General features: G+C 39.9%; 1 protein-coding gene across 1 annotated transcript in view; it reads right to left on the reverse strand.

The window, feature by feature from the left end:
* The window catches only part of LOC124742280 (transcriptional regulator ATRX homolog), a 139,757-nt gene extending 121,420 nt beyond the window's left edge, over positions 1-18,337 (reverse strand). Inside the window, exons 1-2 of the mRNA XM_047248796.1 lie at positions 18,101-18,337; positions 17,556-17,954 (exon numbers count right to left, since the gene is read on the reverse strand). Coding sequence (XP_047104752.1) covers positions 17,556-17,954; positions 18,101-18,337 — 636 coding nt within the window. The remainder of the gene's footprint in view (positions 1-17,555; positions 17,955-18,100) is intronic.
* Between the last annotated feature and the right edge of the window lie 4,102 nt (positions 18,338-22,439).

Raw genomic sequence — 22,439 nt, forward strand, 5'->3', positions numbered from 1 at the left:
GTCTCTCTCTCTCTCTCTCTCTCTCTCTCTCTCTCTCTCTGTTTCTCTGTCTCTCACTTTGTGTGTGTGTGTGACAGAGAGAGAGGGAGAGAGAGAGAGAGAGAGAGAGAGAGAGAGAGAGAGAGAGAGAGAGAGACAGAGAGATGAGGAGAGAGCCAGTCGGAGAAAGACATGAAATTATTACTTTCCAATAGTGGCAACACAAGAGTATAGCATTTTTTATATAAGAGATGCAGATATATGTGTGTATATAAATATGCATAACTTTGATCTTCGAGTCACTTTGTAATATTATTCCAGAGGTGTGTTAATGTACACATACAGCACTGACTTCATAGAAATAATTTAAACACAATTATTACGCATGATAAATTTCGTAGAGGTCTGTACTTACACTCGGATATTTCAACAGTGTTTAACATTTACCACTAAGCATTTAATGTTCACCATTTAAAGTTCACCATTTATTGTCCATCATTTAGGATTTACTGTTGGGCGTTTACCGTTTAGTGTTTACAATTAAGCGTTGTGTGTTTACCGTTAGGTGTTCCAGGTTTACTGTTTACCATACAGCATTTACAATTTAGTGTCTACCATTTAGCAGTCAGAGTTAAGGGTTTAGTATTTACCGTCTAGCATTTAGTATGTACCATTAGCATTCAGTGTTCACTGTTTGACGTTTACCACTTAGTATTTATTGCACAGTTTGTGCTGTGTAACATTTACTGTTTGCCATAATATGCTTAATGTCTACCGTTTAGCATTTACTGAACGTTGTGTGGGGCATAAAACATAAAACTCATCAATTTCAATCATTTTGGAATTTTATTACTTCCCTGGGATTGGTAGAAAAACACAAGGAGGTATATTATAAAATACACAATCATTCTGTACGTTAGTTGTGTAATTTGACACAATTTTTATGCTGGAAATAATGCACATCTTTGACTTCGTAGTAAACAATGAATATTTTTCACGTTCAAGTGTAGGTTCCAAGGATTTTACTACATCTCTGGTACAGCATTTAAACACTACACTGATGAGTTAGAAACATGAATGGTATTCGCGGGAGGGGGGTTTCAGGCACACAATCGATGTGCTTCCGTCATTACAATTGAGTGGAGATTAGGAGAGGAAGAGGCTTTACTTTTTACTTGATGAATGCATCAGAAATAACGTAATTTGCCACCGTCTTTATAGTATGGTTATTTATTGATAGAGAGGAGGGTCATGCGGTATAAACCACGCAATTGATCTCTTCCCGTCATAACGGACTTTTAATCCTGTGTTATGATTCATTAGAAATATGGACTTGGGAGGATTCGGGGAGAGGATGGGGAGATAGTTTTAATTTCCCATTCATGCAAATAGGCTATGTTCTCATACTACACTGTGACGAACTGGAAAGACGAGAGAAATGAGGGGGAGTAAAATACGCACTTGTCTGTTTCCATCACCATAGACTTTTAATATAGTGATCGACATAAAGAGTACTTTGCTCTGAATGGTTGAAGATACGGAGGGGAGGGAAGAGGTGACGAGGACAGTCTTTCTAAGTTTCCATTAACAGGATGCCTTGATTTAATACTTTCCTACGATTTCTTGGGAAATAAGTTGGGGAAGGGGGGTTGGGGAATGAAGCACAGCCGGGCTGCTCACCACACTCTGGGCCACACTGTGCTGCAGTGTTAGCGGTCCCGTGTGCCTCAGCCGTGACAGGTGCCGCAAAGCTCATCCGTTCGCAGTGTCAACAATACTGCCCTGTAGCTTACTTCTTTAGCACACTGGCTGTGCTCATCGCTACTAACTGACTACGGCTGGGTGAAATTTAAAAAAAAAAAAAAAAAAAAAAAAAAAGCTATGTTTCCCACACAAAACTTTTTCGAGGCGCAGCGATACGTAGTTTCATTTCTCCCATTCAGAATTTCGTGCCACACAGTCATTGATTAGCTTTGTACATCATTTGGCCCAGCAAGCACTAACATTTCTACCGAGAGTTCGCAGATCCTGTTCTGAGTCCTTAAGAAACGCTATTCGGCCGCTGTGATCGCTAAAATTGCCACAGAAATTCTGGGGCAGTTGACTTTGCGTTTTGTGAACGAACGACAAAAGATGGTACATCGTAAATATATAAAAAATTAAACTGTGAAGGAACAGGAAGATTATATGATTATAGGCGACTGTCATTTATTAGCCTTCCACCATTTTAAGAATGAATGTGGAGCCGCTTATTGATTCCAGCTCCACGATGAAACAGAAAACAACAACCATTAGTGTGATGTACCAGAATTCTATATGTCATTCCATCATATACTTTATCTATATTCATGTAGTGAGTCTCGTACGCACATTTACTCAAAGGCTTTTATACCAGTGTATTATTTTACAGTTGGACACTGTCTTTCCTAACATAATGTATGACAAACAAATATTGCGCCGTGTCTTCGCCTAGGTCGTGGTCACCGCGTAAACATAATTGCAGTAGAAACTACAAATGGCATCGTTTATGAGATAAAGAAGACATCAAGAAGCCTTGTTGATTACAGACGGTACGTCAATGGCAATTTGCAAACTTGAAGCGTGTGGTTGGCTGAGTTTAGAAGTTAAACAACAAGTTTATTTCAACCCCTCACCTCGTGCACGCACAGTCTGTGGTGGTTCATAATGAAGCTAATAAATCTCTCCTACTTGGCGTCTCGGTTGAATACGAGATGTGGTCCTGCAGCGAGGCATACTTATCGCTCCAGGTGACCACATACCAACACGGCAGCGATGTTCCTGCGCTTATGACGGTCCACTAAGCACAGGAAGCAGATTTACACGTTGTTCGCTGCGGCTTCCTTCCTCCAAAAGTATGATGTGGTTCCGGAAGGCGCCTGAAAGAATCCGGTTTGTGTTGTCCATCACTGAATTACCGAGTGACTTTTTGCACACTACTTGATTTACAGTTAGCCACAATCCACAAAATTCGGTAGCGATCTTTGTCATCTGCATGCTCTAGACAGCGATCTCTATGATATATCAGCGACCCACAGTCCGGCCGCCATGAAGAGGGCAGGTCTGGACCGTGCAGTCCATCCTTCTTCGACGGCTGGTAAAAGGTGTGACGTCAGACCGGTCACTTACTGCGCCGCACTGTTTCATCGCCCTCCAGTACAGCACTGCCTTTAATGTACGGTGACCACACGTCTCGTATTATACGGGATCGTCCCCTGTTTAGCTTGAGAGTCCCTTTGGCGCCACAAAATACATATGGGACGCATGTTGTCCCGTTTTTCATTAACCGTCCCGTACATTTTGAAATACTGTGTTATTACGAAATGAGCAGCATGACCAAATGGAGAACAAATGTGGTCATACCCAAGGGACGAAGAAAATGAACTCCTTGATTAAAATAAACTGGAGGAGGTCTCTCATCTTCAACTTCCTTGCATCTCAACAGGAGTTTCCAGCTCGTTACTGAATTTCTGCTAGCCCTACCTGGCACTAACGCTACTACATAAATGGTGTTCTCGATCGCAAACACTTGACGAACCGGACAAAAGAAGAGGTTTAGTGTGGAAACTGACAAGAAAATAACTATAAGTAAGACAGTTCCATAAAAACACGGGAGAACTGCCGGATATCAGTAACGTCCTGCCACGATACTTCGGCACAGAGTCTTCTGGTCATCTTCAGGTGAGTACCACTGTAGTAGTACTGCCGAGTACGCGCTGAGCTCCGCTATTTAAAGCCATACTGAGGTGACATTGCGCATGCGCTGCTCAGCGTGCGCGTTAATAACAACTCCGTGCGCTGCGCCTCGCGCCCTCCACGGTGAAAGCTTGGCGTGTCGATATCAGGTCGATTTTCATATTTATGCAGATAACTACGTCGACTGCGAAGTATCTCTATAACAGGATTCCAGGCGGAGTTTAGCTGATAACCGCTATCTCGATTGATGAGAGTCTCGTTGTCAGACAATCTTATTTCCACAGATTCACTGATAATCGAGCTCCAAAAGTTTGATGTATAAGCCAAAACTTTTGTGTCATTGTAATTCGTGGAATAGTCTGTGGAAGTACAATGTTCGGCGATTGCAGACTTGGTGGTTTAGAGAAGGCGAGTATGCCGTTGGGGTTCCACAATGCGTTCCTGCACAGTTCGTGTGGTTTGCCGCATTCACACGGAATTTTGTAAACACCTGATTTACGCAGACCCTGGTCGTCATTAACGGATCCCACCAGTGATGAAATTTTGGAAGCAGGGCGAAGATAAATCTCACTTGATACTTTCGCAATATTCTGCCTATCTGTGAAGAAATATTCGCAATTAATGGCAGATAAGCAACCGACCTGAAAGCCTCTGCCTCTTCCTTATTCCGTCGTTTGTAGGTCTTCATCACTCTGCACGGCTTTAAATAGCGGAGCTCAGCGCGTATTCGCCAGTACTATTACAGTGGTACTCACCTGAAGATGGCCAGAAGACTTTGCGCCGAAATATCGTGGTAGGACGTTACTGATATCCGGCAGTTCTTCCGTGTTTTTATGGAATAATCAGTACGCTGGGAAAGCTTTAAACATCACAGAAGTAAGATACATTTTCAGGATTATTCATGTGCTGATTTTTATAAAATTCTGCTTGAAAATGTATAAAATTCCTGAATGACATTCATCATCATTAGCATCATTGCTTAAGACTAATTATGCCTTTCAGCGTTCAGTTTGGAGCATAACCCCCTTATAAAATTCCTCCGTGATCCCCTATTCAGTGCTAACATTGGTGCCTCTTCTGATGTTAAACCTATTACTTCAAAATCATTCTTAACTGAATCCAGGTACCTTCTCCTTGGTCTGTCCCGACTCCTCCTACCCTCTACTGCTGAACCCATGAGTCTCTTGGGTAACCTTGCTTCTCCCATGCGTGTAACATGACCCCACCATCTAAGCCTGTTCGCCCTGACTGCTACATCTATAGAGTTCATTCCCAGTTTTTCTTTGATTTCCTCATTGCGGACACCCTCCTGCCATTGTTCCCATCTACTAGTACCTGCAATCATCCTAGCTACTTTCATAATGACATACATTCTTCTGCAAAATATAAGAAAGAAACATTTTCAGAAACTATCTACTGAAGATCTTCCAGACCCATTGCGAGGACAAAATAAGTATCCTATGTAGTCAATTTTCTACCCTAGTCAAGGACTTAGTTATATTAAAGTGATATACTGTGTTTGCATGTCGCAACAATAAAACAGTAAAGTATTTACTCGATTAGTAATGCAAGGTATTTTGTTCGATGATCTGTGTAGTTGTTCCGTAAACCAAGTAGTTTGACAAAAATCTAATATACGCAAAATGTCCATTCATTTCAGCTTTTAAGCTGTGTCCAATATATTGATTTTGGAAATCTGGTCAGCCTGTTTTGATGGTCCATCAGTGTAAGTGAGCGAGGCTGCACAGCGGTTAGCACACTGGATTCGGAGTCGGGAGGACGAAGGTGAAAATCTTCGTCTGAGCATCTCTGTGACTTTCCTAAATTACTTAAGACACACGCTGCGATGTTACTTCTGAAAGGCCGTGGCCGGTTTTGTTCCCCTGTCCTGTCCTAGTACGACCTCGCGCCACATCTCCGATGACTCCATTATCGACCGGTCATTAAACACCAATCTTCCTTGCTCGTACGATCATGAGGAAGAGAAATAACAAGTAAACCATTTAAAGTAACATATTTTTATTTCTAGATGAGTCGCTAACATTTGTTAATAGCAAACAGTGGTTATGTCCCAGATTAAGAATGTAGCCCAGTTCGACAGCCAAATTCATCCACGATAGGCAGGATTGTACTAGAGATAAAAGTTTTGAAAACATCACCGGTGAAATCAGCGAACAAAATATAATCGTTGGAATAAATCATAACAGTCTAGATCGCAAGGCACGTTTATTAGAAGTTGACCAGTCTAGATCATCACGTGATCGTCTTCATACCTACAGCCATATTGATGGACAATCTCCTTGTGGAGAAGGAAGCACTGACTGACGATAGGCAATTGCTGATTGTCGTCATTCAGCGGGTCTTGCTCCACACACAGGAATCGTCCATCAATATGGCTGTGGGTCTGAAAATGGTCGTGTGATGATCGAAACTGGTCACCTTCTAATAAACGTGCCTGTCACGGTTTATTACGAAGCGCTAGTTATAGCTCTACTGGTGCCGAAACTTCTCATGCGGCATTCGACTACCTCCGTCTCTATGCTCATCTTCAGCCTCCAACATGTGTTTGTGTCCCATTGATAAACTCTGTCCTTCAAGTAGCCACATAGTCAGAAATCACAAGTGTACAAACCTGATTATCTTGAGGTCACACAATTTGGAACGATCAGCCAATGATTTTGTTTTCTCCAGATGTGTTGCTGTGCAAGCGATTGACCTCATGACCAGTGTGAGGTGGAGCTCCACCATCCACCAAAACAGTGGATTCCAAAGCACCTCTCTCTGTAGAGTGGGGATCACATGTGACTTCGTATGTCAGTAACTAGACAGAAATCTGATTTATGCAGAATATAGTAATTTGCTAAGGCTTCTTTTAACTCTTCTTAGTGGATCACACAATCAGTCGTCTATATCCATAGCGCATTTTTGTTTGAAAGAGCTAGTAAGTTTGAACTATTCAAAAGCTTATCACATACAAATCTACTGAAATACTAGAATAAAGCCAAGGGTGTTTCAAGTTGCATCTTAATACTTGGATACGGAAAATTGTTGGTGGCATTGATTTTTATCACAGTCAGGTGTAATTCCAGTTGAGGTAATAACATCACCAAGAAATTTAATCTTTTCGCTGACAAATTCTGATATTTGTAACTTAGCTGTTACTTCTGCCTTTGAAAACTTGTGTTGTGTCTTTTCGGGTGACTGTGTATCTCCTTCTCCCGTCTGTGTATGGTCAAGTAGTTCAGGATCCAATATTGTGCGCAGTGCAGTTACGATTACTTCTGCGCTTACGTGTAAGCCAAGTGGCAGCACACACAACTGATAGCTTCTACCAACGTAAATAATGGCCGTGTGTTTCCTGTATTCTTAGGTTGGTCTTATCTCCTTGTAGGAACTTCGGAAACCAGTACTAGTGACGAATGTAATTCCAAAAAATTGTGTAATTCCTCTTGCAGTATCTATGATTTTGTACAGGAAAGATAGTTTCGTTAATTGGCCTCACATCCTAAAACAAACGAACATTGCCCTCAGGTTTCGCAACTCTAACAACGGACTCTGTGGTACAATTGGTGGCTCCGTTATGTACCACACAGCATGTGTTTCATTCCATTACTAGTTGCTTATTTCTTTGACAATGGAATGGAATATGTACTGTAGCAACAAATCTCTTCCGAATGGACACTGATGCGATATCAGTAAGTGGTTTTGAAACCAGGTCACTCACTAAATATGTGTACATGTTTCAGCACTAAGCTTACTAACTCAATGCGTGAGGCAACAGTGATAGAGTGAATTACTTTATTGACTCCCTGTATCATCAACTTGACCACTATGTGAAGACGTGGTGCTCTTTTGGGTTAAATTAATTCAACTTTTATCCCATGGCAGTACTTACGAGGGTTTACTTTTGCCTTTTTCAAGATCTGTTGGATTCTTAGGTTGTCGACGTTCAAATGGCATTTACCCATGGAGAAGGTTATTACCGCGTTCTTCGCATGTAAAACGTCTGGGACCGAAATAAACTTGACTATTAGTGCATATGTGATTAAGAACAGGCATAATATTACTCAATTTCCTAACGTTACTTCTAGTTGTGCCTAGATGCTGAAATACTGTGACTTAACCCCAATAGCATCCAGAAGTCGATAGTTCTTGAGAGAGTTATTACTCAAACTGATGGAGCTAATATTTACCATTGTCCCTGTATCAGCTGCAATATTTCCTACTAGCGCATGTGCAGTAACCTGTACAATTTCTTTGCTTTGCACATGACTTTTAAAGTGACTGATTACTAATTCTTCCCTGATATCATTATCGTCGTCATAATGTAGCAGGTTAAGTGTATTTCCTACGATGCCTCCAGAACCAACCCATGGTCTGCATTTGAAGGCTTAATGTAACCGTGTCTAGGATGTTGACCCAGTGTCTGAGAAATGTGGTTCATTTGCACTACAATTATGTTTACAGTCAGATGTCTATTCCGCCAGTCTCCTTTTACGGTAAATATATGTTCCACCGTTGACTCCTACATCTCATGTCTATCATATTTATCGAGTATTTAGTGTTGCTCATCAATTCCTGTAGCGGAAATACACCTAGGGTTGTTTTCATTGTTGTCAAGGTTATTATGATAATTCAGCCAGTCCCCAGTTCCATACCCATAATAAGCCACAGAGCATCGAGTGTCACATCGTTTTCTTTTACTATTCCTTGGCGGGCCTGTATCTGTTTACAGCGAATTTTGCATATGAGACGGCCCCGACTGTGCCACTCAATGTACTGTGTTGTCTGTGGTGACGCAACTGTGTCTACGATGGCGAAGCTTGAGCCGCACCATCGTTCCGGTGGCTGTCCGCTCTTGACTCTTCTTGTATCAGGCCAAGGAAATCCATAAAAGTCGTCCCAGTACTTGGTCTTGTTTATATAATTTTCGGAATATTTATGGAGTCTGCCCTGTTTGCTGTTAAAGGGCTCTGTGCTAAAGACATTCGTAAGTCTCTCTTGCACAGAAACAGACAAATATTTTGCTAGAAATGCCTGCTCAAACTGAGCATAATCTTGCCAATTGTCAGGTGTTGTTGTGGCCCAAGGGATGTCTTCCTCCAGTATGAAACCTGTAAGGTAATGTATGTTCTGTTTGTCCGTAAATGACCTGGGCAGTACACATTGAAAATCCTTAATCTATACAACAGCATAAACACTTCTTCTCAGGAATGAATGTTTGAAACTGCCTATGTTTGATTAAGCCTTCATCCAGTAGGACAGACGATAATTATGGCGTTATCCGCATACCATACAACACATCGATAGGAGACATACCACTATGATTTAGCTCATGCCCACAAGGCACAAGGCTAGAGCTGCCGTCTGCTCTAGTTCTAATATGCGACAAACTATTTGCACATTGCTTGACGTTGGGTAATTCCTGTTGCATTTCTTGGACTTGTGACCTGTAATTCTCTCGCCACTGTGGGAAGTCTCTATCCGCTAAGACCTTTAATTGTTTACTTTCTCAGTTAAGGACCTTGGCTGGACTGCCTCCTTGTGGCAATCGCTCATTCACTGCCGAACTACGTGTGACAGTTCAGAATCTAAACGTCCATTTACAAACTTATCTTTGTTTGGATGCCACTCAGAATTACCTTTATCATAGCTGAGTAGCTGTGATTGTAATTGCAGTTTATCATTATCCTGTTGTTCACTAGTAAATTTTTCCACTTTAAGATTTAATTTACGCACAGTCTTACCATTACGTTTGATCTCTTCAGACAATCGTTTCATTTATCAGACAATCACTGATTACATCTTTCAGTGTAGTTTCTTCAGCATTCATTTCATTTTGTCAGAACAACATATCGTCGTTGCAGCGATAAATTTGTAACATCGGTTATCGGGGTATTACACTTTAATCTTAATTCTGATACGCCAGCCGATAAATCCACTATTTGTGTAGAAATATCATTACAAGACTCTTCATCCTTTTTAGAAATTTCGCCGATAATTTAGTGGACAATTGATCACATTTAGTTCATATGTCAGCAGAAAAATTGGTAGAAATCTCTCCAACATTTTATTACGTATTTTAGATGTCAGTTTAGTTATTATTTGAAAACATAATTGATCATATATTTCTTTTACCACATCCACTAAACTGGTCGTAGGTTGTGTTCCAAAAATGAACAGCATAGAGACAAAGTGATAACACTTTCTACAGGACTTGACATCATTTTGCACGACAATGCTAAAGCACATACAGTGAAAGCTGGTACTGATTTGTTTGACTAATGGTGCTGCTAAGTGCTATACCACCTACTGCACTCCCCTGACTTAAGCCCTCGTAAGTTCAACTCGATTTCTGAACTGAAGGAAACACTTCAAGGCATTCGCTTCAGAACTGCTACAAATTCGTCGGGCAACAGACCGCGCTGCTCGAACTGTCAACATAACTGGCACTGCTAAGAGTATCCTACGACTTCCACATCGCTGTCAACGGGTTATATACAAAGCTGGTGACCATTTTGAAGGTGAGTAAAACTTTGAAACACGCATCTATTTTGTACGAGCTGTAAACAAATACTTGCCACTACGAATGTTCCAACCCTCGTATCTATGACGTTTCGCTGCCATACGATAATTACAGTTCACAGTGGGCGTCTGTAGGTAGCTGGATTTTAATTATACACCACCTGTTATTTTTGTCTTCCATTCAATATTTCCAGTGTGAGTCAAAACCATACAATAACACAAAGAAAGTTTCTACAACTTATTATAGTCCTGCTCTGAGGGAACTATTGTAATATAATTAAATTACTTGAATACTTTTGAACTGATTATTAGTAACACGATTACTTCTTCTTTCATACATAGGGTTTTAATTTTTTTCTTCTTTGTCTCTGCGGTTGCCGATTTATTTACGTGGATTACACTCCGTGTTACAAGTTCGCTGAACTGACCATTAACATTGTTATTCACTTATTTTGCTTCGTACGACGAATTCGAACAAATATTCCGAAGATTGCAAACTCCAGCGTACGTGTCCGTCTACTTCTAAACAACTACTTTAATCCACTAAACATGTGTAATAATATTCGGAAATATAGGGGTTCTGTACCTACAAGAACAACAATTTCTGCGAAAAGATCACACAGCATGTGCCCCTTTTATTCAATGCAATGCATATTTTACAATGTGCCGTTGCTGTGACGGTACTTTCTTTTTTCATTCGATCTTTAAACTTCATTTTAAGTTGGTCTCGGTTAATGAACAGTAATTTATTTATTCTGCAATATACTCAAGTGAATAACTGTTTTAGTCGTGCATTTTAATTCTAACGATACACAATTTCTCATGACAGTGTTTCTCTATTTTTTTCTATACTGCTTGTTAATTACTGACACAATAACTGATACACACGTATATGCACTCCTGTTCTCACGATGTTAATTGAGTACACACTAAGAAGAATGTTACATTAACATGTGGCCAAGTGCAGTTCCATTGCTTATTGCTAAACTAAACTACTGTCCTGTTCTTTTCTGGTGCCATTATTTGTGTGTAGATAAATCATTATTTATGAATCCTGACGTATTAATAGGATCGGTTGATTTCATGAAACCATGGTTTTGGGAAATAGAACTGAAGTAATAAATGTGTACTGCGATATTTTATGCTTTCTACTTGTGTTCGTTTGCTTTAGTGCAGGAGGAACTTGTAGCTATATTGAGTGGTCAGATGAGAGAAAATAGTATTTCATGAAAGATACAAGGCTGATGAACTGGCTACTGCTGTAGCCCAGCTGCCTGTCAGTGGTAAGCAGAGCTCGGATAGCCCAGTGCAAGCCAGTGTTTGTGGCTGAGCTCACAGCGTGTTAGGTGGAGCTGGTGGATGAACCTGCTGACCACACAGTACATGTAAAACGAAGATTGAGAGATGAATCTATGTTAGAATTATTTAAATTAAGTGTACAATAGGAGTTAGGGGTCATTATGGTGGTGGAAGAACGTGATGAACTTGGCACAGAGCCTGTCATGGGCCTTGTTGAAGGGAAACTATTACAAAGCCAGCGAAAACTTTTTTTGAAAAACTGCTTTTTACTTTGATAGCTGCTCTTGATAAATTTTTATGAGCTGAATCCAAATATAGCCTTAGTTTTTTTGTATTACCTATAGTTTTCGAGCAATATACTTTTTATTATATAGTACAAAAATTCGAAGTTACATGGTAAATGGGGAAATTTGGTAAAGCTACCTTGCTGACCAAGGAACATGCGTATTACTTTTAGATCGCCTGTTATCATCCAACCATGAGCAGAATATCCTGTATTATTTAGCACTATTTCTAGGTTTTCATAGCTTTCTTTCATATGTATAGAATCTCCAACAGGTACAGATGCATACATGTTACCAATGTGTAATAAAATAGACTTTAAAGTAGTTTGAGATGAATACAGCCTTCAGTCCTCATTTTTGTATTCAATACCAAACTCATTCATTAAACCGGGAATGTCTGAGCAGTACTCTAATTCACATTGTTGTTAAAAAAAATTGGAAAATTGCTGCTCTCTCTATATATACATGTATATGCTGGTTCCAACTGCCAATAAGTTCTTTTCTTTTAATCAAGAGCCAAGCAATACAGCTTTTTCTTTCATTAAGCACAGATCCCTAACCAAATTGTTAAGCTCGGTCTGAGTGAACAATTTGGGCTGTAGATTTTCTGTATTACAATGGAATTCATCATCACCTGTTTCATCTAAATCAGATTGTTCATCAGAAAATACTTCTGTTGGAATAAAATTTAAATCATATGGTGGTTCAGGAACTGGCAAATCTGCACCATGCCCTACTTGTTGGATGGCATACAGAAGGTTAGGATAGCTTAATACCTTCTTATTTTTCGAATTATGACCAGTAATATCAACACTGCAAAAGTAGCAATCATCGGAATCATTTCTTTGCTCCCTCCACATCATGGGAACAGCAAATATAAAGGCTTTTTTCTCCTTTTTGTGCCATTTTCCCCGATCTTCAACACACAGATAACATACCTTGTACAACACCCAAGATTTGTCTTCATCCCCAAGTTTATATCCAAAGAATGATAGATAAACCTTTCTCACAAAGTCTGTAATGTTTCTTCTGTGTTTTTTAATCAAAATTCACCATGAATATAACAACAACTGTCAGCAGAGCTTGTACAAGCGCAATTACATATTGCACTGAGCACATATACAGGAAACAGTAAAGTGAGGTTAGGTTGACAGCAAACAAAACACCATCTGTTAATATAAAAATAGAATCGGCCTTTTTTTCCTAGAAAATGTTTTTCGGCAGTGTTATCAACGTCATCTACATACATTACACCTCATTTTTAAATTATTTTAACTGTATAAAAGCTGTCAAATTCTTTAAAAAATCGCTTTGCTTTATAAATTTAACTGTAAAGGATGAAGAAATGGTAGGGGATACAGTTTTTTTGTCAGTATCTCCAGCCTTCTTCAATGTATACAACTGACTGGTTTCAGATAGATTATATAATAGTAAGACAGAGATTTACGAACCAGGTTTTAAATTGTAAGGCATTTCCAGGGGGCAGATGTGGACTGTGACCACAATCTATTGGTTATGAACTGTAGATTAAAACTGAAGAAACTGAAAAAAGGTGGGAATCTAAGGAGATGGGACCTGGATAAACTGACTAAACCACAGGTTGTACAAAGTTTCAGGGAGAGCATAAGGGAACAATTGACAAGAATGGGGGAAAGAAATACAGTAAAAGAAGAATGGGTAGCTTTGAGGGATGAAGTAGTGAAGGCAGCAGAGGATCAAGTAGGTAAAAAGACGAGGGCTAGTAGAAATCCTTGGATGACAGAAGAAATATTGAATTTAATTGATGAAAGGAGAAAATACAAAAATTCAGTAAATGAAGCAGGCAAAAAGGAATACAGACGTCTCAAAAATGATATCGACAGGAAGTGCAAAATGGCTAAGCAGGGATGGCTAGAGGACAAATGTAAGGATGTAGAGGCTTGTCTCACTAGGGGTAAGATAGATACTGCCTACAGGAAAATTAAAGAGACCTTTGGAGAGAAGAGAACCACTTGTATGAATATCAAGAGCTCAAACGGAAACCCAGTTCTAAGCAAAGAAGGGAAGGCAGAAAGGTGAAAGGAGTATATAGAGGGTCTATAGCAGGGTGATGTACCTGAGGGCAATGTTATAGAAAGGGAAGAGGATGTAGATTAAGATGAAATGGGAGATACGATACTGCGTGAAGAGTTTGATAGAGCACTTGAAAGACCTAAGACGAAACAAGGCCACAGGAACAGACAACATTCCAGTAGAACTACGGACGGCCTTGGGAGAGCCAGTCCTGACAAAACTCGGTTGGTAGGACATGTTCTGAGGCATCAAGGGTTCATCAATATAGTATTGGAGGGCAGCGTGGAGGGTAAAAATCGTACAGGGAGACCAAGAGATGAATAAACTAAGCAGATTCAGAAGGATGCAGGTTCAAATGGCTAAAAGCACTATGGGACTTAACATCTAAGGTCATCAGTCCCCTAGACTCAGAACTACTTAAACCTAACTAACCTAAGGAAATCACACACATCCATGCCCGAGGCAGGATTCGAACCTGCGACCGTAGGAGCAGCGCGGTTCTTGACTGAAGCGCCTGGAAGGATGTAGGCTGCAGTACGTACTGCAAGATGAAGAAGCTTGCACAGGATAGAGTAGCACGGAGAGCTGCATCAAATCAGTCTCAGGACTGAAGACAACAACAACAACAACAACAACAACAGTTTCTTTAAGTATATTATTAAGATTTCCCACCCTAAAAGCATAAGAATAAGGTATTTTCAGCAAAAAAGGTTTTTCCATCCTTGGCCTGTGTTATTAAATAATGAGATAGCAAACTGAAGTTTAAAGAGAAGTTACTTCACACCTACAGTGGTTTTGTGAATGCTGCCCCAACAAAGGATATAAACAACAAAACATGAAATCTTTTTTCCTGAAATGTAGCACATACTTCTTTCTGTTACTGGATAACTATCTCTAATGACCTCAGTATCAATCAGAAGCTAAACAATAGTCTTAGAACAAACAGGAACATATAAAATTGATATAGTGTCAAGTCGAAATCTTACTTTGTGATAGTGTGAAGCTACCATATTTTCTGATGTTAAGGTATCTAGTGTAAAATGTCTAGTGTTTTACTTATGTGCCAGTTAAGTTTCTTTTTCTATCGAGACCATTCCACGTGTTCTCTTTTCAGTATATTTTCACGTTTCATAGATTATTTTTTCATGACTGAGGCATTAGCCTGTTGTATAGATAATTTCTTCTGTATGAGTGGTGATATAGCCAATGAGCTTGCCACATTGGATCTCGCAGATTAAAAAAAGTTAAAAAATGTCAGGCTTGGTTAGTACTTGGATGGATTACCTTCTGGATATTCCAGGTGCCATCGGATTTGAGAGATTTGCTGTTGCGCAGTATGACCATTATTATTATAGTGGAACATGTGATGAGCAATTTAATGTTCTTGAGGAGTACTATTGATGAGACAATTTATAGTGCTTTTCTTGATTATGGGGACGAGTGAGGCAGTGTGAAGTGCTCTTACACATGATGATTTAATTAGAGATGTGATTACCATGTCTCACATAGATACATAACACCTTCTTATTTTTGTTTTATTCATTAATGATGTAATTTTCTGCATGCACTGTGCAGTTTCTTGTTGGAGTGTCAGATCTGCATTTGATTAACGCCCATTTTCATCATATCATTGTTATGAATATTTTGATGTAGTGATATTGGGTTTATCAGAATAATGTGTGATATAATGAGATGATACTACTTAGGAATTTTCGTTTGTTTGTTGTGAGTCTGAAACTGTGACGTGTGATTGTAAGTGGATATTATCTATCTAGTGAGGTTCAGTACACATTGTGTATGATATAAAGGTGGATTTATGCCAGTTATGTTTAGCCTTTACTAGATATTTTACTTGATGATAGTTCCCTTGAATGAGTAACATTCGTCTTTGATAGAGAGCAATTCGTATGCAAGACAAGTGTGGGCACAACCTGATATGTTGTGGATATTTATATTTTGCGGACGTTTGTGATATGGCTTTATGATTCTACTGCGTTCCAAATGACGAGACGATTCTGTCCTAGTATAGTGAAAAGTGAGTTATGATTTGCAATTGTTGTGTCCTGGTCTGTAAAGATGAGTATATGATGTGACAGATGTTTCGTTTGTTCGATATTTGAGCCAGAGTGGGTACACTGTGAGCATTAAAGTGAATATAATGTGTAGAGAGGTTACCATCTTAGTGCTCAGCGGCTTGTACTGACCGTGTCTGTGATGACTGTAGAAAGTTCAAAGTCTTTCCTGCCAAGGCAGTGCATATTTTGTCTTTCATGCTATATGTTGTTTTCTACTCTTGTTCTGCACCGTGTCTGTGTTTGTAGATCTATTACTATCGATGGAATTGGTGTGAGAGTTATTTGAAGAACTTGGCCAGCTGAAAGAAAATATGTATGTCCATATGGTGTAAAAGAAAAATGATTCACTCGGGTTGCTTGAGACATATCTGATTGTGTCAAGGGAAGTAATAACTGTGATTAAGATCGCGATATGGATTCCGTTTCATTGATGCTTGATTACGTTTTATGATGGTTTCTCGAGACTGTCGTGGTGTTCAAGGCTGTAATGCCGCGATTTCGCTATGCAACAATGCAAGTAGCAGTTACGTTAACGTCCGAGATTAAGGCTAGTGGAACTTTTGATGCGGTACGTTTTTTCAGCTGCAATAAATCATGTTTGACGTCCAACTGCATAAAGTGATGAAACACCGTTAACGTTCACCCGCGTCAGCTAATGTTTCTGGTCTTCTTCTGTTGTCGCGTCCTGTTGTTAGTAACTGTGGCTCCGTGTCGCATCTGAACCTCTTTGTCAACTTTCCGCCTCCTTCTGAGGAACGCAGCTTCTGTCCACTAAAATATTCCAGTTGTTGTTCCTGCACTTTTCTTTTTCTTTTACGTGGAATAACTTCACGTGTGTTCCAAGAATTACAAATTCGTGCGATTTATAATTTTAAGTAATTCATTTCTCTCGTGCTATTAATAATTACCAATTGTGTGAAAATGTAATGCAGTGTGGAAACTGCAGCAGTTTTGTTCCCTGTTTCAATCGATGGGAGATTTCCTGTTGGTTTTGAGCGAAACTAGACACTGTAACTAGATACACTGCACAATAGAGTTGAACACGTCCATCTTCGCACCCCTTCGCTGTGCTATACTAGTATAATGCTAAACAAGGAAACACTTTGAAGAAGAATGGTCTCATCTGTTAAAATGCTGCAGACTCTTAATAGCTCTTAATCATAGCAACACATTTATAGAATTTAAGTGCAGAAGAGTCCCTGTTCACCAATAGTGCTGTAACAATATTTAGCAGGCTGTCCTTTTTTTCAGAACACTCCCCAGAAAGTTAACAGAATCACAGTACAAGTTGTAAAGAAAGACAAGGAGGCAATCAACATCTGCAAATCCAAGGAAACGACGCCGTAAAGTTGATGAGTGGGACTCTGGCTGCGGACCAGGCGACAGAAGTGGCGCAGCTCTGACGTTTCTGAGCTGCGGAGAGTCGAACCCAGGTGTATGGTTCAAATGACTCTGAGCGCTATGGGACTTAACATCTATGGTCATCAGTCCCCTAGAACTTAGAATTACTTAAACGTAACTAACCTAAGGACATCACACAACACCCAGTCATCACGAGGCAGAGAAAATCCCTGACCCCGCCGGGAATCGAACCCGGGAACCCGGGCGCGGGAAGCGAGAACGCTACCACATGACCACGAGCTGCGGACAACCCAGGAGTAGCCGACAGAGGACAGGAGCTGTCAGCGCCGCCTCCCTGGAAAGCGGTTGCGAGGCTACTGTCACCATTAACACCAGTGACGACTGCCACGACAGAAACAACATGTGTATCGCCACTAGCTGTTTCTGCTGACGTGTTAAGACTGCGGCAACTACATTCCAAGATATACTGCACAGTGCAGTCACCATTAAGACTATCTCGTGGGCAGAAAGAACCTCCTGGGACAGGTGGCACAGTGCGGAGTAGACTCTCCTCGCGGTAGCGGTCTGCAAGTGGTCGCCGCTGGCATCTCACTTGGGCTGTAGCTCTCAGACACTGGTTGACCTGGCGCGAGTACTCCTCACAAGAAGAACGAGCCCCACATACCTGCAAACAGATGTAGGTAGAATACCACTTGAGAACCATGATAACGTATACGTCCATTTCATCCCTTCCATCAGATATACTGACGTCACAGCAACTACACGTAGCGTGAGAGAGCCTGCGTACAGCACTTTGTAGCAGATCCTCACCGCCGTGCTGGAGAAATGGCGACACTGCGACTTACCACTGTCCCGGTAAGACAATAGAGTGAGTATTCTCAGGTACTTGTGGGTATTTCGAAACAGGTCTACGGCGACCACCGCCACCGTGTTGACGTGGGATGCCATCACATAGGCCACAGACCACACAAAGGTGATGGAATCATTTTTCATCGCGTTCATTGCTTGCATCCAGTTTATCATAATCGCTGCTAGTATCAGGCTCATGACGAGAACAGCCGCTGTGTACAGTGTACCAGCACGTGTCCTCCGTACCGTGGTGGCCGTGCGGTTCTAGGCGCTCCAGTCCGGAACCGCGCTGCTGCTACGGTCGCAGGTTCGAATCCTGCCTCGGGCATGGATGTGTGTGGTGTCCTTAGGTTAGTTAGGTTTAAGTAGTTCTAAGTTCTAGGGGACTGATGAGCACAGCAGTTGAGTCCCATAGTGCTCAGAGCCATTTGAACCATTTTGTCCTCCGTAGCTCACACCTCTCAGTGTCCACTGTGAACGGCGTCAGCCCGAAAACCCTGCAGATGGCGTGGTATCGTGATACAGATCTTAAGAAGTCCCTTCTATTCGCCATTTCAATATCGGATAGCACTACAGGACACCATCAGTACCTGTGATAAAAGAAAACATGTCCCCAGTTACACTAAGAAAGTTGCTTGCATTACATAGAGAACAAATCTTAAATTATCGACATAGAAATGATTAACAGACTAAACTCAGCTCAGAGATAGCACATTCATGACAAATGAGTTTTCCTTAACGCATGTTTTCAAAAACCATTACGGCAATAATGGAGTAACCACAGGGATGATCATTATTTTTCGACATGTCAAATAGGTAAACAAAACATAATCTTGCAGTCCAGTATAGTTATCGCTTCCCTACAAACCGCAAATAGTGAAAACTAAGACAATTCGAATCATTCATAAATTGTTGAGTATGAGGAGTAGGTAAGTTCTGTTTGTTTGACCGTATAAGTTCTTATGTTCTCTTAACAGAACGAATAAGACTGACTTCCCTGTAATATGTTTATTAATTACTACAAGTGCTACTATTGTTTCGTAAAAAACACCCATCAAGCACATTGCAAAATCTACAGTTATGAGTGTCTTTAGTGAGTCTTCGTTACACCACATACAGAGCCTGAAGCATTTAAATAATTCTGAGTAAAGTAAGTAAGTAAATGAAAATAAATAAGACTGAAAAGAAGGAACGTCAAGAGGCAATATTTTATCATAACCGGGAACATTGTCGACGGAACACTAAATCAGTTCGCGATGGAAGTGGCGATTTCGACTTGAAGGAGTAGTGTCGGCAATCTTCAAGATAAGCCAAGAAAACCTAATTCATGTGGAAACATCGGAATTCATACTCCATTTCTCTCATATACATGTTTAGCAACTTATATTTGATCTGAAATTTTTTGCCAGTGTGCTTTGGCAGTGAAATGAGCTATTTTTGTTATGTTTTCTTGTTAGCGTAATGCTGTCCTTAATTTTGTTTCCATTTACGTGTAGCTTCTTAATACAAATTTTGTTGGCTAACATGGGATCGTAGCCATCGTTTTCTGCTAATACTTTGCTAATTGAGTTATATCTAGAAAGTTTATTTTATCGTGGTGTTCATGTTCGATTATAAATATATTATTGTGTGAAATCAAATACTGGAATAACAGCAATGTGGGACGAGTGTATTGCCGCTCACCGCATAAAGAAATCATTGAGTTGCAGACAGGCACAATGAAAAAACAGGCTAAATACTGAGCTTTCAGACAGTGCTTCTTCAGAAAAAGAAAACAAACAGATATTCCCACAAGAAAAACTCACACAGACCTGGTCACTGCCGGTGGGCACTGGAGCCTGGCTCATGATAAGTCGGGCTCCAGCGTCCAGAAACAGTGGCCATTTTTATGAGAGTTGTGCTCGAGTGAATGTGTGTGTGTGTGTGTTTTCTATTTCCGAAGAGGAATATTGTTATACTGCTCAATACTTCAGCTGTCTTTTTGATTGAGCCTCTTAGTGACTCAGCGCCTCCTCATGTGATGAGTATCAATCTATTCTTTCCGTACTGATTATATTTTTGTATAATTTATTCCATTCTGAGGAACATCTCTATTTACGTTTCTGATCGGTCTTGTAACAGTAGTGTGTCATCTACCTATTTGTAGAGGTAACGGATCATATTAATCCATTTAGGATGGCTATAAGGGAACTGGTTCTCAGTGTGGTGTAGTGAAATATTAGCGAGTATTCCTGCAAGCTGGTTTCCCATTACTAAACTGAATTCTAGTACATATATTTGGTTACTGAACTTGGAATGGTTGTAGGAAAGTTACAGTTTTAGTAAAGTAATAAAATTCCCCCACAAATACTGCGTTCGACGTACGACGTGTGGGAACCTTATTTTCGGCAATTTCAATGGTCTCATTAACTATTGAGTTGGTGTACATGTTGATTTTATCTAACAAAACATGTTTTAAATCGGATGGGATATCGATGTCTGTAATTTGTTGTATCACTCCACTAGAACTATTCACTGTACACTGATTTCCATATGTACAGTCATGAGCACGTATACAAATTACCTTTGTTTTAGTCAGAATAAATAACTACTTTGCAGTTTATTACTGGATTGATAGGGTTACTCTCATTATGAATTTTTGGCAGTGACTACAGTTTATTGGCAGATGGGTTCACCATGTTGCAATATGTTTCTTTCTCTTTTGTCAAGTAAAATTTTTAATTTGGACAGAAATCAAGTAGCTGGATGTCCTTTTGTACAAATGACGTTATTTTTGTTGGACACTCGATTCTTTTTATGCAGACTATTTTGAACATGCCTCCTACAGTATTCCATTCATCAGTTACTATTACACTGTTAGTGTTTATTTCACAGAAAGTACGAAGATTTTCCTATTGAGGAGATTATCAAATGATATCAAACGCTCAATTGAAATGTCCAAGCTGAGAATAAACATCAGAACACACACCAGAACACGAAGTTGTCATTCCATGGAATAATGCTATAAATTCACTCACTGGGGAGTCTATAAGCTAAAGAGGCATAGCCTTGAGATAACATACATGGGAAAGGTACGAAGAAATGAAAACAATATCCGTAGAAGATGTGAACGCCACTGACAGAAACCTATCTCTCTGTTCTCCCTCTTCTCCGCTCGTAGGAAGCACACCGCGTCTGGTACACGCGGTGATCGGGGATCACAGCACAGCTACGACACCTGAGGATGGGCTCTTAACAGTCCGAAACTGGTCGTGTGAAAATAAAGTAATTTACAACTGAAGCGGTATTTTCAACCTCTGCTTTCTTTATTTAGTTTACATCTATAGACACAAAAACATTCAGCTAGTGATGTAAAACAATGCCTGGTAGTCCCAGCAACTGATAGGAAACGTACCAAACTAACTACTTTAATTAAAACACGAAGGTTCACACGCTTGACAAAACATCCTGTCATTGTTTCCAACGAAGAGACAGTGTTAAACAACAAAAAATAGTCGAAAATTTCACCCATGTTGTTGTAAGTGTCTGTTGTTGCAATACATTCTTTTGTATGATATTATGTTAACAAAAATAATGTAATATGTTGAAAGAAAAGAAAAAATTCCTTGACGTCTATATTTATGTGCTGCTCCATGACTCTGCTGTCAGTATCTTTATTCTTGGCTTGTGTGTAACTTATGTGTATTTTCTTACAGTAAATGTGTTTTTTTCGTATCCAGGGTGTAATTACAAAGCTAATAAAATGTTTCTTGCCTTTAAATAATATTTTTCATCAGGTTATGGGCCCAGTACACGTGTAAAGGCAAACAACATAGTTTAATTAAAACAATATTTGAAATGAGCGTATGTCTGTAAAGAAACATGACTGCTAGCGGCGATTATAAGGTCAGCATTGATAAGCTTGAAGGACCTGACGACTGGGCCAAATGGAAATGGCATATTTCTATGGTGCTACGTTCATATGGACTAGAAGATATTATCAACTCTATACGTTCACGTGTACCGTTAATAATATCTTCTAGTCCATACGAACGTAGCACCATAGAAATATGCCATTTCCATTTGGCCCAGTCGTCAGGTCCTTCAAGGTTATCAATGCTGACCTTATAATTGCCGCTAGCAGTCATGTTTCTGTATCTGTTGTTGCAATACATTCTTTTGTATGATATTATGTTAACAAAAATTATGTAATATATAAACGAATTTGTATAGTCTGAGATCAGTCCAGTTAATCATTACCTTTGAATGTAAATTACATCAAATTTGACAATTAAACATTAACAAAATCTACAGTGCGATT

The sequence above is a fragment of the Schistocerca piceifrons genome, unplaced genomic scaffold, assembly GCF_021461385.2.
Source record: "Schistocerca piceifrons isolate TAMUIC-IGC-003096 unplaced genomic scaffold, iqSchPice1.1 HiC_scaffold_2295, whole genome shotgun sequence".
NCBI classification, from domain to species: Eukaryota; Metazoa; Arthropoda; class Insecta; order Orthoptera; family Acrididae; genus Schistocerca; species Schistocerca piceifrons.